Below are 16,051 nucleotides of genomic sequence, written 5' to 3'. Positions count from 1 at the left end.
TTAGATAAGGTGAAGAGGTGAAGAAAAACATATGACACTATGAAATAAAGTTAAACCAAGCTAGGGCAGGGAGGGGGCCATATGATAGAGGTGTAAATAAAGCTGGTTCATGTGGGTCTCCTGGTCCTGCTCCTCAAGCCAGTGAGTCCTGCGATCCCAGGCCCCTGGGCCGGGTCTGGCGGGAACAGCCGCTCGGCGCCCCCCAGAGGATCCTCCAGCATCAACAGGTAGTCCCCGCTCTGCTCCTCCGCCTCCGCCTCCGGGTCTACGGACTCCTCCAGGCTGAACAACAAGCTCTCCGCCTCCATCACAGGGTCCTCCTCGTCGGTCTCTTCTTCTGCAGGGTCATGTCCTTCACCCTCCTCCTCCTCGTCCGCCTCCTCGTCCTCTTCCTCGTCCTCTTCCTCCGACTCCTCCTCCTCGTTGTCTTCCATCTCCTCCGCTGCTACGGTCTCCTTCTCCTTCTCCTTGCCGTTGGGGTCCTCTCTGGGGTAGCGGAAGACGTCTCGTTGGTCACTGAAGCTGATGTGCTTTGCACCCGGCTCTCGCCTTCGTATCTCCTCGCTCACTTCCATGCCAAGCCTCTCCTCCTCTTCTTCTCCAGTGTGCAGGAGGATAGGAGAGCTGAGCAGAAGCCTTTTCTCTGCTTCCTCCACCTCATCCTCCTCCTGTTCGTCTTCCTTATCTTCCTCCTCCTCTATTTCTAAGTCTACCTCCTCCTCTTCCTCCTCTTCCTCCTCCTCCTCGTCATTCTCCTCCTCATCCTCTTCCTCCTCCTCCTCGTCCTCCTCCTCCTCGCGGACGATGTGAAGCTTCCTGTCCAAAATCTCCTCCTCTTCCGGCTCCATCCTCTCGGCCAGAGCCTCGGCGGTCGGCAAGGGGAACTCAGGCACCTTCAGGATGACCGTGGCGCAGCCGCTGTCCTTGCGGGCCCCCTCGGGGTGATCTGGGTAGGTCTCCGCGTCGTAGCCTAGCATGGAGCACAAAACCACACAACCGCACAATTACAACAGGTGAACCCGACGACGCTGGCCGAGATATCTGGAGGCACCGATCAGGTAGCCTCCCGAAACCGGCCTGAATCTCACAAGCTGGCTATAGATTTTGACTTGAAACACGTCTGAGGAGGGCAGCGTTGCTCCTTATGGATCCCTGTGCTCCGTATGAAGCCTGGTTAGGGACCCCATAACGACTTGTGTTCACACATGGTTCATACAGGGCTCACGTGGGGGCTAGGCTCCGAACAACCTTCCTCAGCCCTCAGCAAACCCAGCCGAGAGATCTAGATGATGACGAAACCGGCCAGTGCCGTTTTGGACATTTCTACAGTGGCTTAATTTATATCATTAATATTTACGCTGCTTCAGAATTTGTTTTATTTAAACGCTGTACATTCAATGATGAATGAAAATGGGAGCCATTGGTTCATAGTGTTGACTTGTGAAATACAGGATCCAGGATCCGGCTGCAAAGTAAGTTTGGCAGAACTTCCAGACTCAATGAGCAAAGTTCTTATCGTCTGGCTGTGCAAGAATACTGATCAGTATTAAATGGAGCCAATACCATCACTGATTTGTTTGTGGTGTGATCTGCCGATCATTAATCCGATCATGATTTAGATCACATTTGTGTACAAATGTGTGTTGTGTCTGGTTATAACAGCAATGTGTCTGCTTTTCTCGGGAAAACTCTTGCACTCTTTCAAATTATGCCATTATCCCTGTAGTCCCCGCTGTAGCGAATGTTGATGGTGTCATAGCCACAGCTATGACACCATCAGATATGTTTCCAGAGACCAGCCCAGAGACCAGTATGTCTGTCTCTGGGCTGTGCCTGCCCACATCAACTCCCCTTCAAATACACCTGGTTTCCCTGCAGTCATCGCCAGATCCTACTTCAGTGGTAGTTATTTGTACATGGCGCCAGTATTTTCTAACAGTTACTAGTCGTTATTCTCCTATTGAAATCTCGTATCTAAGCGGTTTGCTTTTGCCTATAGTTTGGTGGATCAACGCCTCCAGCCTGCCTGCTTCACTCCCTCCAGCCTGAAGCTCCCCACTCTCCAACCTGACCCCTGCCTCACCCCTGGTCTGCTCCAAATAAACCTTGTCATTACTCCAACTCTGATCCTGTCTCTGTGTTCTGCTCTTGGGTCCAGCAGCTATCGAACCCTAACAGACGGTTGTCTGCCTTTCAGTGGATTCTCTTAGGGAAGCTCTTTAAACTACCTATGCTCTATACTTTTAATTGCTTAATGACATTTTTTGCATTCAAAGACTTGTTCTTTCTGTATACGTAGAAAGCACTATACCGTTAAGGGCACGAGTAGTAGACCTATCCTCGCCGATTCAATTAACCGTGCCGTGGTACGTAAAAGCATAGAAATATAGGCGCTGTATTGACTGATTTGATCCGTTATTTCGTCAAAGTCTCCGGCATATTGGAGTCCAACACAGAAACTAATACAAGTTAACCGGGGAGCAGCTGCTGTTGTGGATTGAGCACAATAACGTTCGTATTTTTCAACCGATTTCATTGAGTCGTTTTAATTCAATATTAATCCATATCTTTGATAGACTATTGATTGATTCATTTTGCTCCACGTAGATCATGCACCCTTCAATAAAAATGGCTCCCCTGTTTACTTGTATTAGTTTATGCGTTGGCCTCTCCAATATGGCGGAGGCATTGACGTATTGCAGAAACGGGTCAAAGCAGTCAATACACCAATCGATTTCTATATTTCTGTGCTTCTTTGTACCAGGGCACGGCTAATAGACTCAGCAAGTGAAGATAGAAGTCTACTACTCTTGCCCTGGTACATAAAAGTAACAGACCCATAATTACTGAGACGAGCCACACCTGTGTCTGTCCTACGACTGCACCTCTGTGACAAAAGGTCTATCGGCTTTTTGCTTTTAGTCACGTCATTTACTGTTGTGATCATCGACAGGTTCATGGCTAGATCGCCGGTCGATTTGGAGCGTACATCGACAGATTACGATCGATGGCGTTTCGATCAGTGCAATTCGTCTCTGACTGTGGGATGGAGGGGGAGCAAGGTGGTATCTGCTAAAGACTTTTCTTAGGAACAGGGACTACTGTGAGTGAGGTAGTCAGTGTGTTGACCTTCCCAGTCGGCCGTGTAGGGCACCTCCTCCGCCTCCATCTCCGGGGAGCCGATCTCCAGCCGGCCCTCCTGGATCACCTGGGTGATGTGTTTCAGCTGCTTCAGAAGCTTCTCCTCCTTCTTGGACACTGACCTCTTGCTCTTCTTTCTCCAGCTCTTGCTTCTAAGCAGGAAACAGCCATGCACATTGTGCTGTAAATGTCTTCTCGCATGTTGTCTTTATGGGTGATTTCAAATAAGTATGAAACCAGTCAAGGAAATATACTCAAATATGTTTATTGAGTTCAATGAGAAATATATTTCTCAATCAATCTTTCAATAGCCGAACTGGAACCCAAAGAACTGCTCGTCCCTGCAGGCCTTCAGCAGAAGTGACCGGAGTGAACACCGATCACTCTTCAATCTCGTCACATACATCACAATATATATGGGAATGCAGAACTCTAAACTGAAGAAATTTCTACAACCCAAACTAATTAAATCAAGCAGCCCAAATAAATGAAAATAATCATTAAATTAGTTGCTCATCATTGCATCAGTGATCAGAGTAAAATAAAAAAATATATTATATATTTATATATATTTTATATATATATTTGCTTACTAAATCCAAATCCTCATGAAAACTGACATATTGCATTCTTAATGGCAGTATGCAATGGCAGCATTGGTCAGTGTGGCCTAAAATAAGACGATTAAATAAAATGACTTACTTGCCAGAAGCAGATCGCTTCCCAGAGACAATCTCCTCCATCTCCCTCTCAGTCTCCAACAGTTGTTCCTGCAGCCTGATCAGCTCATATTCATTTGCTAAGAGACATAAGGAGGAAAATAACTGTGATATTACTCACTTACTCACTTACTCAAGCACATATCTCTCTCTCTCTCTCGCTCTCGCTCTCGCTCTCGCTCTCTCTCTCTCTCTCTCTCTCTCTCTCTCTCTCTCTCTCTCTCTCTCTCTCTCTCTCTCTCTCTCTCTCTCTCTCTCTCTCTCTTTCACCCCCTCTTGCAGGCTCTTATGTATATAAGGAGGAATGAAAAATTATTTTCCCCCGCCTCAAGTCTCCAGTGACTATAATCACACACCCTAATATGCAAGCTTTACTCATCAAACCAATTATTATGAAAGTGTTAAGAAAGTCCTCCAGATCTGATAGGCGTCTCATTCAATATCCCAGAGACACCAAGTGTTATCCGAAACAAGTGGGAAAAAAAAGGTTGACTGAAATCACAATCTCTGAAGAATACAATTATGCCTCATTATAACGACTGCGACATCAGAGCTCGTCGCCACATTCATTTAATGTGACATCTTGGCTCAACAGTGATTGAATCAAAACGTGTCACGGGTGTCATCTTATCCAAACGGGTTTGGATAAGATGTTTTGTACGAGTGTAATTTGTTAGAAATGGCAAAGTCATCCGTCAGCGATTAGTGAGGGAAATGCCTTGTGAGGATATCTGTTCTGCGTTGACCGCGCCCTCCTTTCTATGAATGAAACGCCTTCTCGATGAAGGATAAACGTAGGGAGGGAGGGAAAACTTCGCTGGTAGTTACTAAATCTTGCCCTTTTTTTAATACTCTACAATCTTACCTCGAACACCTTCAATCTGAAAAAAAAGTTACGTAAAACTGTTATCAAAAAGCCCTAAAACACAAGTGTGTTTGTTGTGTGTTCCACATCTTCTTCAAATTTATGTACTTACCCAGCTTGCTCCCCAAATTATCACGCTTAAATGTGGAACAAGTGTATTCCAATTTCACTTTCTTCCCTTTAGGTTTACATGTCAACTGCAAACAGAAAGAAAGAAAGAAACATCAGAATTTTTTTTTTTCAAATGTCAATTAGGAAAGAATATATATATATATATATATATATATATAAATATTATTATTATCCTTAATACAAAAGAAAAGAAAAATAACACTAAATCACCTTATATATGATGTAAAGTATGTAAAGTAGAATTCCGAATCCATATATGGGGATGACTTGACCAAACAGGTTTTGTTTCTTGGCTCTGCCCTTGCCCGTCACTTTGGCCAGGGCTTCAGCGCTCTGGATCTTAATGGGCCTCTCCCCCCACTGCTCAGGATCCTCTGGTGCTGAGAGACGGCGGATCGTAGGAGGATAGAACCCAGGCCCCACTAGGGGGCAGGAGAGGATGTTGTCATGACAACATCACTTTTTTTTTCTCCTACACCCAGCTGATGATATGGATTGATTCGTTTGTTTTGTATTAAATTAATGAGCAAGAATAATTCTCATCCGCCCATACGTCAAAGCTCCATTGTATAAGTTGGGACTAGCCTTACTCTGGCAAATACATGAATGAATAAACTGTAGTCTACGCTTTGGATCCTTTTGAATGACTGAGGCATTCATTACAGCTTTAAAAACAAGGTTCAATAGACCATCAAGTTTACTCAGGATACATATCAAGTTGACTCATAGCCTATATCAAGTGTACTCAGATCTCTGTTAGCCTATTAGCATTAGGCCCAGTTGTAGCAGTTAGGCATAGTAGTATCAGGAATTATTTTTGTCTGTATTACAAAAACAGACCCTGTCTACTTTTATCCTGATTAGTAAATAGTATTCAACTAACATATGATTTTAATATTGCATGATCATTGAATTGAATTATTAATCAGGTGTGCTTTACAGTTGTGTGTCTGCAGTCAATAAAAAGTCATACAATTGATCGGCAAGTTGTAACCTGGTTTTCTAAATGAAACTACCATTTTATTTAAATGTATTTGTCATTGTAAACCGACAAATACATTTCATACCATGGTCGTTTCATGAAAAGGTTGGCTGGCTTACTGTGTAACATCTGGCGACATCAACAACAACAGCAGCAACAGCAGCGAAAGCAAGAGTGATGGCGCATTATAATGATGATGGATGGAAGATGATCTGATAAGCCCTGTCTTACCCTCGATCGGCTGCCCTATTTCACTTTTCCCTCTGGATAAAAATATTTTAGGGAGGAAAAGAGAAACGCACAGCACGGAACACGATATCAGCGTCACCTTCTGGCAAGTTGTGATCGACATATTTCTTTTATCCTAGTGTTTTTTTCATGAAATATAAAACGAACATCCGGAGATGGGCGAAGTTACCAGCCGCTCTGATTCGACGAATTGACGGTCTGACGAACCGAAGTGAGCGCACTCTAGATGCGTTTACTGTGGACGGCCGACAGGGGGCAGTGCAGACTAGACCTACAGCTCGGTTACACCTGTTTTCGCCACTGCTCTGCGATTTGTTAGAAAGGAAACAAAAAACATGGCCACATGCGGCATACAGAACGTTCGTAGGCCTATAGGCTTACTTTTAGAATGAATGGAACAAATAAAGATTAAGATAACTTTCCACAAACTATAGCGACATTCCGTTTATCTATTTGGTCAGTTGAGATGAAGTCAAGGTAAGAATTTGAGGCAAAGAAATAGCTCTTCTTTTTGTATCAATGTATCTTTAAGAGGCAGATTCAATTCCATAAAGCAAAATGCTTGGACCCTTCTATATTTCAATCTTCTTTAATAGGTCCATGATTTCAATTTGGCCAAAACTGAGCAACTCCGGGAAACATATCTGTGAAACAACGTTGTAGTGCCTCCTTGTGGCACAGTTGGTATGAAACCTAATAATGTGTAATTTGGAGCATGTACAATATGATGCAGTAGTTTATAGTTGGAAAATAACAGGTTGGGGCAAGATTATTGTATGATAACTCTTTGTTTATCCTGCTTTTGGATTAAGACTAACTGATGAAATGACATTTTTAAAATCCCACAGACTAATACCTATATTAATAAATAAATGTTGCCATGTTCGCCTTAATGTAGTAGTTGCTTCCTTTTCAGTTTGTGAAATAAGTAGGCAACGATAATTTGACATTTGTATACATTTTGTACATTAGCTAATGAAATTGGCTTGTTGATGAATGAACTCTTGAAACTAAAGGTTTTTTCAAACAGTGAATGTTTTCATAGTTTCAATACCAAAACGATCCTCTAGTTCGAAAGCAGAATGATGTTTACAATCCATTCTATTCCAGAATCTTGTGTTTCCTATTTCAAAACCAATTAACAATTATTATGAAAGAACACATTTTCTACTTCTTTGTTACTATTGTACAAAATGAAGTAGGACTATTATTAAATGATATATTATAATTTATAATTTTCAATTATAACAGTATGAGTTGCAAAGATAACTCGGATATGGTTCTGTGGCAAATACCTTCATACCTCAATCTGCATACTGCATAGTCAATTATGTTGTTTTTCTTTTAAAAAATGGCATTGCAACATTTTCCTTTCTACACAGGGTATATGAGAGGTCGGTGGCTTTCAGAGATGGATGCTGTGTTGTGACTATCTGTAGGCACAAATCAAAGCTCATAACAGGAAGTCCTAAAGGAGGCTTCTGCCCCCCTGCCTGCTGATTGGCCTACTCCAAGAAAACTGGTGAGTTGGGGAGGCAACCTGATGAACATTTATGCTCCACATATCACTATTTCATTGGTGAAGTCGTTTTTCAAAACCAATACAGAAACCACTGTCAACGTTATTATTTTAAAGTTTAAACAAAATCGTTTTTTCATTGCTACATTTGAATGAGCAATTATATGATTGATAGCAAGGCAACCATATATATATATATGTATCCTTTATTTAACCAGGTTAGTCTCATTGAGATTAAAGTCTCTTTTACTAGAGAGACCTGGCCAAGATAGACACCATGTCCACAAAGAATGTTAAATGTTAGTTTCCCAACTTCAATCCATGTTCACTTTTCCTGAAGACCTCTTTACAAAGGGCTTTGACCCTGGTTGTGTATTATGCTGAACACAATCCTTGGTCGGAAATGTTTTGAACACCATTTGAAAAATGTATTATTTTCGCCATGAACCTTGTCGAGGAAGTGTGTGCGGGTGAACACTTAATTCAAGGTTCAGATGTAGATTAAAGATGTCTTCAATAAAATGTACACACAGAAAATGGGAATGTTCATACATCATGGTACATCATTTATCAGTAGCTTATACATAGTCATTTTACCAAAACATCGATATAACATCTATACTTTTTTTTATCGACCTGTCCCTACTAAGATATTTGCAAGGTTCTGTTGGCCAACCATGAAAACAGATTGATCAGATATAGTGATCTGTTGCAATGCTTTAGCTCCCTATTTTAAGTGACATTTCCCTTTAATGAGGTGTAGTATTTAGCAAATACACCTTTGATACATGTTGTTTCATGCCATGCTTTATATTGCATGTCATACATTATTTAATAGCATGCAAATTACTTTTTAAACTTGATCCCCTTGATTAGATTGATTTATGTTAGTGAGGGAACCAAGCTGTTAGTTCCTAGCCTAACATAGCCAGACCATTTCACGAATGCATATTAGTCTGGAGCCTCAGTTCATTTTCGATTTCCAAGGGGTGTTTTCAATGGACACAGACCAAAAAGCCCCTGGACACATTGGTTACAGCGACAACGAATCAGGGCGGCTAAAAGTGTGACACATAAGCGGCAGCCATCTCTTTCTTTTTTATGAAAGACCTCAACAGAGCTCCATAGTGCACTCTCCTGTAAGGTCATCCTATCATACATGCCCCATATTAGATAACCAGTTGTGATTGGTCCGAACCAGACCAGATCTGCTGGATTACTGTGTGAACGAAAGGGGGGGGCAGAAGCATATGCCAGAGCAAATAATACATGAGCTCGCAGGTTTTTCTGGTCCCCAGGCTAGTTAGGTACAAGAACCCAGGTAAATAAGGATTTATTTCCCAAAACGGATGGTAAACCTACAAAGTCTTGGCTACAAAAGTGAAACAATACTTTGGCCCATCCAGCTGGAATTTAAGATGAACAAAATAGGCCTTACTATGAAAAAGTGTTGAGACTGAAACCTAGAAACAGGATCTTTATACCAACACAAACATAAACGGGAGGACTGCAAACGACAGAATACCTAGCTGCGAAGGCTACACCTGGTTAAAACTCCCTCCCTTTCCTCAGATTTGGTGTACCCCAATCCCTCTTCAGGTGTTGGAGTGGTGCCTATAGATGCCCTTCCCCTTTGGCAGGTGAACCAGGAATCCGGTGCTGTAAGCAGAGGTGAACATTTAAGAAAAATAACTAACAAGCGTATCATTAACACATGAAAATCAATGCTATATTAAACTGAGAGAAGGTCCCTGAATATGTTGTTTTATAAATCAACCAAGTTGATGAATGATACAAATATGTGTGTATTCTTAATGGAGTGTGGCTGGTGTCAACTGTGTTTTATAATTACTGATGTGCTGTAAATGGGATAGCCGTCACAGTTAGCTAAATGATAAAAATGTGATAAAAAAAAACTAGAATTTGATAATATTTTAAACTGTGATCCGATTTAAAATTGTAGTGCCCAGGACGTTATAAACACCTGTGGTTGGCATTAGCCTTTTGGGTTGGGCTATAAATCTCTATATCCACAGTAGTTTGTAATAGCTGGCACAATGATAACTTATTGCCGATGCCATACACCCTTCATAAGCTTTTAATCCTAGGAAACAAATATGTGTTTGTGTACCATCTCTGGAAGAATGGATTATAGATTATCAGTGCCAACCAGCATATGATGCCAAAAGAGATTATACTTGCTGTATGTGTAAAGCTGATAGCACTGTTCCCTAACAACTGGCTGTTAGGGAAATTTTGGCACAATGCAGGACTTCAAAGTGACACGCCATTTGACATGCTGCAGTATATTAGACATTGTGAGTGGGGGAGATTTCATTTATAGAGATTCCTTCCCCAAACACATTGCTGTTCGGGAAATAATTTAGACCCAACAATGTCTTCCTTCTCCTTTTTCCTCTGTTCTCTCCACTTTCTATTATTCCAGTCAATTCAACTGTGACCCGACTCAAATGTATTTCCATATTCCCCCCATAATTGTAACATTGTTAAAATAAGACTTTAATCGCTTTCATGAAAACCCCTCAGTACATTTCAAGCTGTGCAATTACTCAAAAAATAGGACCTGCTAATGTCTGTGGTGAACATATCACAGTGCACTCTCTTTTCCCAAAATCCAGCTGGGAAGTATTTCATTTTGAATCTGACCACATGCATATTCACAAGCATATGGAAAAGCGGTTGAAGTGAACAAAAACAGAGAGAACAGTTGGCCTACTTCTTTTCGGGCCGTTGCCCCGGTGCACTTCTCCTGCCTACTGCAGAGCTATATGTGTGAGAGCCCCACCGCCCATCCTGTGCACAGACAAGCAAATTGTTAGCAGCCCATGTCCTCTATTTGTTTACTGTGCCTCTCGCTTATCAAGCCTTTAATTAGTTAATTATTCTTCATTAGACACAATTAAAATACAACAGTCTGCCCCTGCAGAAGTTCTCTGTGCCGCGCGGCTGCGAAGGTAGCGCCTAGCGCCCTGGGAGGCAAAGCCTCGGTGCTCATAATAGCGTGCCTGTGTTTTTCTTGGGGTGCAATATAAATATCAATGTAAGATTTCTTATTATACGCAGAGAGAAATAAAACATTTACTTTGCTGAAATGTTCATGCATTCCAATGTTGACTGAGGAATAGATTCACGCACATGGAAATCAACGCACATTCTCTGAAGAAAATTACTTTTTAGCAAAATAGATTGTTTTTTTTCCCCCTCTCTCTCTCTGTTCATGCAAGTGATTTGTTGCAGAATGTCACCTTACACAACAGCAGCAAACCCATTTCACAATAAGACCTGGGTTCTTTTCCCAACCACCTCTGTCTGCCGCTGTCTAAATCATTCAATTTACTTCCAAATTGCATGTCGAGTGTTAGGGTAAGGGCTTATTGTGATGACAGTATATTAAATCAAAGCACTCATATATTTTTGAGATGGATAATTTTTTATTTTATTCGATATTGATGGGTGATGCATGAGTGTCGTGAAGGACACACACGGTTACAATTTCCCGGGTTTTTATATTCATAGAACAAAGACAGTTGTGAAAAGTGAATGAGGTGGATTAATGGAGTCTAAGCATGCTTTACAATATAGGCCAGACCTTGAGTGTCTTTTACTGCTCTGGTTGTCAGACCACACATTTATTTATTAGCATGGCTGGAACAGTCCTCACAAGGCTCTGAATAATACACTGCTAACAAATCACCATGGGATCACATTTGAATTTCCTGCTATCTTTAGAGCTATGCAACCAAAAAACCCACACTATGAATAATTCTGTTGTGTTTGTTGTACACAAGTTCAACATATTTGGTTATAAACGTTAACACGATAGAATTCAATGGTTACATTAATATAATGTTTTCGTCCATTAACACATAAAGTGTCACATTTTAGAAATAGAATTAGAAGAAGAAAGTCCAAATTCAATCAAAATAAAACTAAATATGTAGATTGGACCACTACCATGCCACCATGTGTTAAAATTGTGTCCATGTTTTGTGTGCAAACAAAAATAATGTTCATGGACTCAAACCGTTGCAGTCTAGAGAAATAAAGTTCCTTGCATATGGCACACTGTTTGAAAGTGTCATGTCTTTGTGTTTGGATGGATTGGGGGAGACTGGGTTGGTTCCACACATAGTAGGCTGCCATTGTAATCCCTTCATATGTTTGTGCGCCTGCTCTCCTATCGATTATTTACGTTCATTTGAAAGATGGTTTGACCAACTCTGTTCAGAAGAGAGTTTATTATACTCGGCCAAGCAAATCTTTACCATTTCAGCACACACACACACACACGCACACACACACGCACGCACGCACGCACGCACACGCACACACACACACACACACACCTGCATGTCCCCCCTGTGTGTTTCAGCCACCTTTAATGCCCTTAACTAACACTAATAGGAGATAATGATTGGTGCTCAGCAAAAAGACATGCTCTCTGAATTATTAACAAGTTAACTTTATAGTGGAGCCACTCTATCCCTGAAGACAAACAGCCCCAAATGTTTGCAAAATATAATTAAGCCAAGGCCTCCTTAAATGTCATTGCAGCCTGTGCCATGTTTCAAATTGTTCTGCATCAACAGAATTTAACGAGATGGCTAAGGAATCCATTTCCTGCAAGCATGTGATAAGCCACACATACAGTGGAGCACTTTCATTGATTGCCAAAATAAAGCATTTTGTATGCAAATGGCGGAATGGAGTGGCTAAGCTGATTCAGCCTCATGGACACCAAATAATGGCCCTTACAATTAATACTTCTACATGCTATCCATTGAAAATGTCATCTCCTGTTTAACGTCTCTAAAACATTTACACGTCCCCGGAAAAATAGCAGAAAAATACAGCGTTCCAAACGGATTAATATGAAAGCCAATGAACAAATACAGCCAGCCATCCCTCGCTGTTCCCTCGTATGTTTGGCCTCGCTCGTCCCTCTCCTGTCGCCTCATGCTCTTGCACATTTTTGGATTAACTGATTATCTTTGAACATGAAGGAAGGTCTGTTGACCCCAAGGGGCTCGGGGGTTGCAGGGGGGTTGGGGAGTGGCTAGCAGGCGCTTGGAAGCCATGCTGCATTGTTTGAACTAAATGTGCTTGTCTTGTTCTTGCAAACACAGCTCATTTTGTTGTGGCAATTGGGTTTGCATAAGACCCACAGGTCTTATGCAAACTGTGGCTGATAAGATCAGCCACAGTTGGGTTCTAACCCATCTTCTGGTCCATCGCTACAGCTAGAGCTGGGAGATATTGGTGGCAGGAAAGCAACGTTTTATTCAACTAGGACAACAAGAGGAGAGGAAGAAGTGTCTGAGCTGTATTTAAAGAGTCAACCTCCCTCAACATCGACCTGGCTGATGTGGGGAAAATGGAATGGAAAGCTCTTCCACCTGGTGAACTTGGAGTTGGCCCGTCTAACCTTTCATGTAGATCTCCAAAATCACTATGTTAGTTCTGTGACCATCCGTTGGTGCCCAATGGATTTGGCATAAAAATAGTTTCTCTCTCACTGTGCTTCTGTTGACCGTTGGTGGTCAACACTGGACATAGGCCTACGCTAGCAGAACTGTTGTTATTGTATTGGGCTACAAACCAATGAATGGATGATTATTCAGGCGACACCGGGCCCTTGTGGTGTAAATAGATATGATACTGTAGAAGGTCTGCAGGTCTGGCAGTAAAACATCTCATCACAAAGGGTGACATGATGAACGATGCAGGTCATGACACACAATGCAATGCAACGTAAATAAAACAAAATGGAAGTTTGAATAAGTGAATATAGTACAGCATGTACTATTGATGTACTAAATATTGTTATACCGATGGATGAAGCATGTTAATAGTCTATAGTACATAGTTGCTGTAACGGTGCATACAGTATATTTTGGAAAACCTCAAAACAATGATAAGAAATTATTTTACTTTATCTATAATGTCACAGTGGTTTACTATCGACTTAATCAGCCTGAATAAAAATAGTCTTCTGCGGCGCTTTGAGTATGTTGTTTTTGTATTCGTTGTCAAGGAAACATGTGGTCGATAGTTGTATTTGAGTTGTATTTAATGTTGGCTTCTTACCGAATCGATTCGGAACTGTTGAAAGGCAAAGCTATCCCGTTATTGATGCACACCATGCAAACGCTATCGACCAATCAGGCGCAAGTATCTAACAATGAAGTGGTGTGAATATATTAAAATGAATATAAAGCACATATATATTGTAGATACACTCTCGTTTTACCTATCTTTCCCTCCATGTGTGGCATTTCCTTTCTCAAAATATGAACTCTTCTGCACCATTTCAGTGTCAAGGACGGCCGCCAAAACAGTTGACAGCAGCAGCATTTCAAGTGAACGAGTGAGATGAGCCATTCCTCGGGATGAGGCCAGCCGAGGTGGAGGTGGAGGTGGAGGTGGAGGACGGTGATGAGGCTGACCTGCTGATCAGGTGAGCGCGGAGGCCTGTGGAGAGAATCCCCTCTCTGCTGCCCAGGCTGGAATTTTCTTTGCGCTTGAGAAGTGTTTAACTTTCCCAAATCCCAATTGCACTCAGCAGGGAGTGTCCCCCCCACCTCCCCTCTCTCTCTCTCTCTCTCTCTCTCTCTCTCTCTCTCTCTCTCTCTCTCTCTCTCTCTCTCTCTCTCTCTCTCTCTCTCTCTCTCTCTCTCTCTCTCTCTCTCTCTCTCTCTTTCTCTTCCCTCACCCATTCTGTTTGGAGCCTAGGTGTAGTGGCTTCCCTTCAGTCCTCGTGCCTGAGCAGGGGTTTGGGTGCGGTCATCACTATGACGATGGAGGCTCTGCTGTCAGGCCGAGGGGAAGCTTAGCCCGGAGGGAAGAGAAAGGGGGGGGGTAGAGAGGTAGAGAGGGATTGAGACACCTGACCAGGAATTATCCATGACACCTGGCTTCTCAAGCTGCCAGTTTGAAAGCGCATGGTTTGGGATCACCTCTCGGCATGTGGCCAGTCAGAGCTCACTCAGCACATACCACTCCTTTCTTTTTTATTCAGTAGACGACGTGAAGTTATATTATGTAGTACCTCAATCCCTCGCTGTATCTTTTTCTGCATTTATTAATTGAAACTATTGCGATTTTGAAAGATAAACAAATGTAAAGTTCACCTCCATTTTGCAACTGTTTTAGTAGACCAAAAAGTGTGCAGTTCAAACAAAGGTGTTCAATAAGTCACACTGTGCAACCACCAGTCAGGCCTCCTTTGCTTCTTTGATAATTAGTTGCGAAATGTAGTAAACCTTGCTGTTCACCAGTGGTACATGAGTACATCCTGGACTGCTTGCAGGGCAGCAGTGCTTTCCAGGTGCGCTTTTTTTTTTTTTTTTTTTTTTTTGCAATTCATAAATCCAGACTGTACTGTAGGGACAGAGATAGAGTATTCAGAGTTCCGATGTGATATGAATTGTGATTATTTAAATATCGTGATATGATACACCATTTAATAAAGTAATGAAAATCGCTGAGCATGTTGCCAGCGTGCGCGACTTAAGCCCAACGATAGTCTAACGATAGTATGCATAGAGTCTGGCCCCGTTTCACTAATGGTGTATAAAAGCTGGTTCAAATCATTACCGCAGTAGACCTTGCGCTGTCAACATGGTCAAGTAAACTCCGAACGACCCTGTTAACCGTGGCCATAGGCGTGGACGTGGAAGCTCACCTACGCCCATACCCTCACATTCACCATTTACCCCCTGGAGAAGATGCAGCCGTTGCCCCTGCCCCTGACCAAGTGCCCTCGCTCTCGCCTTCTCTTTCCCGTGGTTGCTCCGACGACTCCCATGCATCCCTTGCATTGTCAGTGGCCTCAGTAGCCGAGGAGTATCTCCTCTCTAGTAACCCTTGCCAAGAAGAAGAGGGCCCAGAAGACGCCGTTTTGCCTGGATGTCGCTGACGAGCAGCTCATGTGCGATCTCATCCACAACAACAACATCCTCTTGGACTTTACGTATCTTGACGTATGCAACTTATAAGTAACCTACAAGTAACCTGCGAGCATGATAGCCTAATTCACCCATAACTTATGGCCCGCGTATACAGAGCTTATCAACCACAAGCTCCCAGACGTTGCATTAGTCAAAAAACTTTGAGCATGCACAGAATTCTTCGACGGCTTAGGTTTTCCAAATCGTCAAGGTGTGGCATGGACATTACATGAGTAGATTGTCCACCCAATCTCTAACTATTTGAAAAGATCCCCCCATTACCTTGAGAATGCAGTCTATAAACTAAAATGCAAACAATAATAGCAGATAAAATCTCAGAAGACATACACAATTCATGACAAGAAGAGACAAAAACTATCTAGAGCCGTTTTGTCCGTTCCGAGCTACTGTAGAAACATGGCAGTGCAAAATGACGGGCTCTGTTGAGGAGGACCCGGGCCTACGTAGATATAA

At 42.3% G+C, this 16,051-nt stretch overlaps 1 protein-coding gene and 1 long non-coding RNA gene across 2 annotated transcripts; one reads left to right on the top strand and one right to left on the bottom strand.

The window, feature by feature from the left end:
- Window positions 1–107: 107 nt before the first annotated feature.
- On the bottom strand, window positions 108–6,191 carry ric3a (RIC3 acetylcholine receptor chaperone a). The gene is made up of 6 exons (XM_056608074.1): window positions 6,071–6,191; window positions 5,068–5,279; window positions 4,838–4,922; window positions 3,844–3,940; window positions 3,130–3,284; window positions 108–970 (listed from the first exon to the last, which is right to left on the bottom strand). Exons 1-6 carry the CDS (start codon window positions 6,189–6,191, stop codon window positions 108–110), a joined length of 1,533 nt encoding a protein of 510 aa, XP_056464049.1.
- A 242-nt stretch (window positions 6,192–6,433) lies between these two features.
- On the top strand, window positions 6,434–14,025 carry LOC130403471 (uncharacterized). The gene is made up of 4 exons (XR_008904102.1): window positions 6,434–6,565; window positions 7,471–7,610; window positions 9,180–9,278; window positions 13,943–14,025. It is a non-coding gene; the product is annotated as an uncharacterized LOC130403471 (long non-coding RNA).
- The last annotated feature ends 2,026 nt before the right edge of the window (window positions 14,026–16,051 follow it).

This window comes from Gadus chalcogrammus, chromosome 14, assembly GCF_026213295.1.
Source record: "Gadus chalcogrammus isolate NIFS_2021 chromosome 14, NIFS_Gcha_1.0, whole genome shotgun sequence".
In the NCBI taxonomy this organism is placed as follows: Eukaryota; Metazoa; Chordata; class Actinopteri; order Gadiformes; family Gadidae; genus Gadus; species Gadus chalcogrammus.
This window is presented reverse-complemented; position numbering and strand designations above follow the sequence as displayed.

Coding starts and splice junctions, on each gene's coding strand:
- ric3a (XM_056608074.1), bottom strand. CDS start 6,191: ATGTCGATCACAACTTGCCAGAAGGTGACGCTGATATCGTGTTCCGTG. Junction 5,280..6,070: donor AATAGGGCAGCCGATCGAGG/GTAAGACAGGGC, acceptor CCTGCCCCCTAG/TGGGGCCTGGGTTCTATCCT. Junction 4,923..5,067: donor TACTTTACATCATATATAAG/GTGATTTAGTGT, acceptor TTCTGTTTGCAG/TTGACATGTAAACCTAAAGG.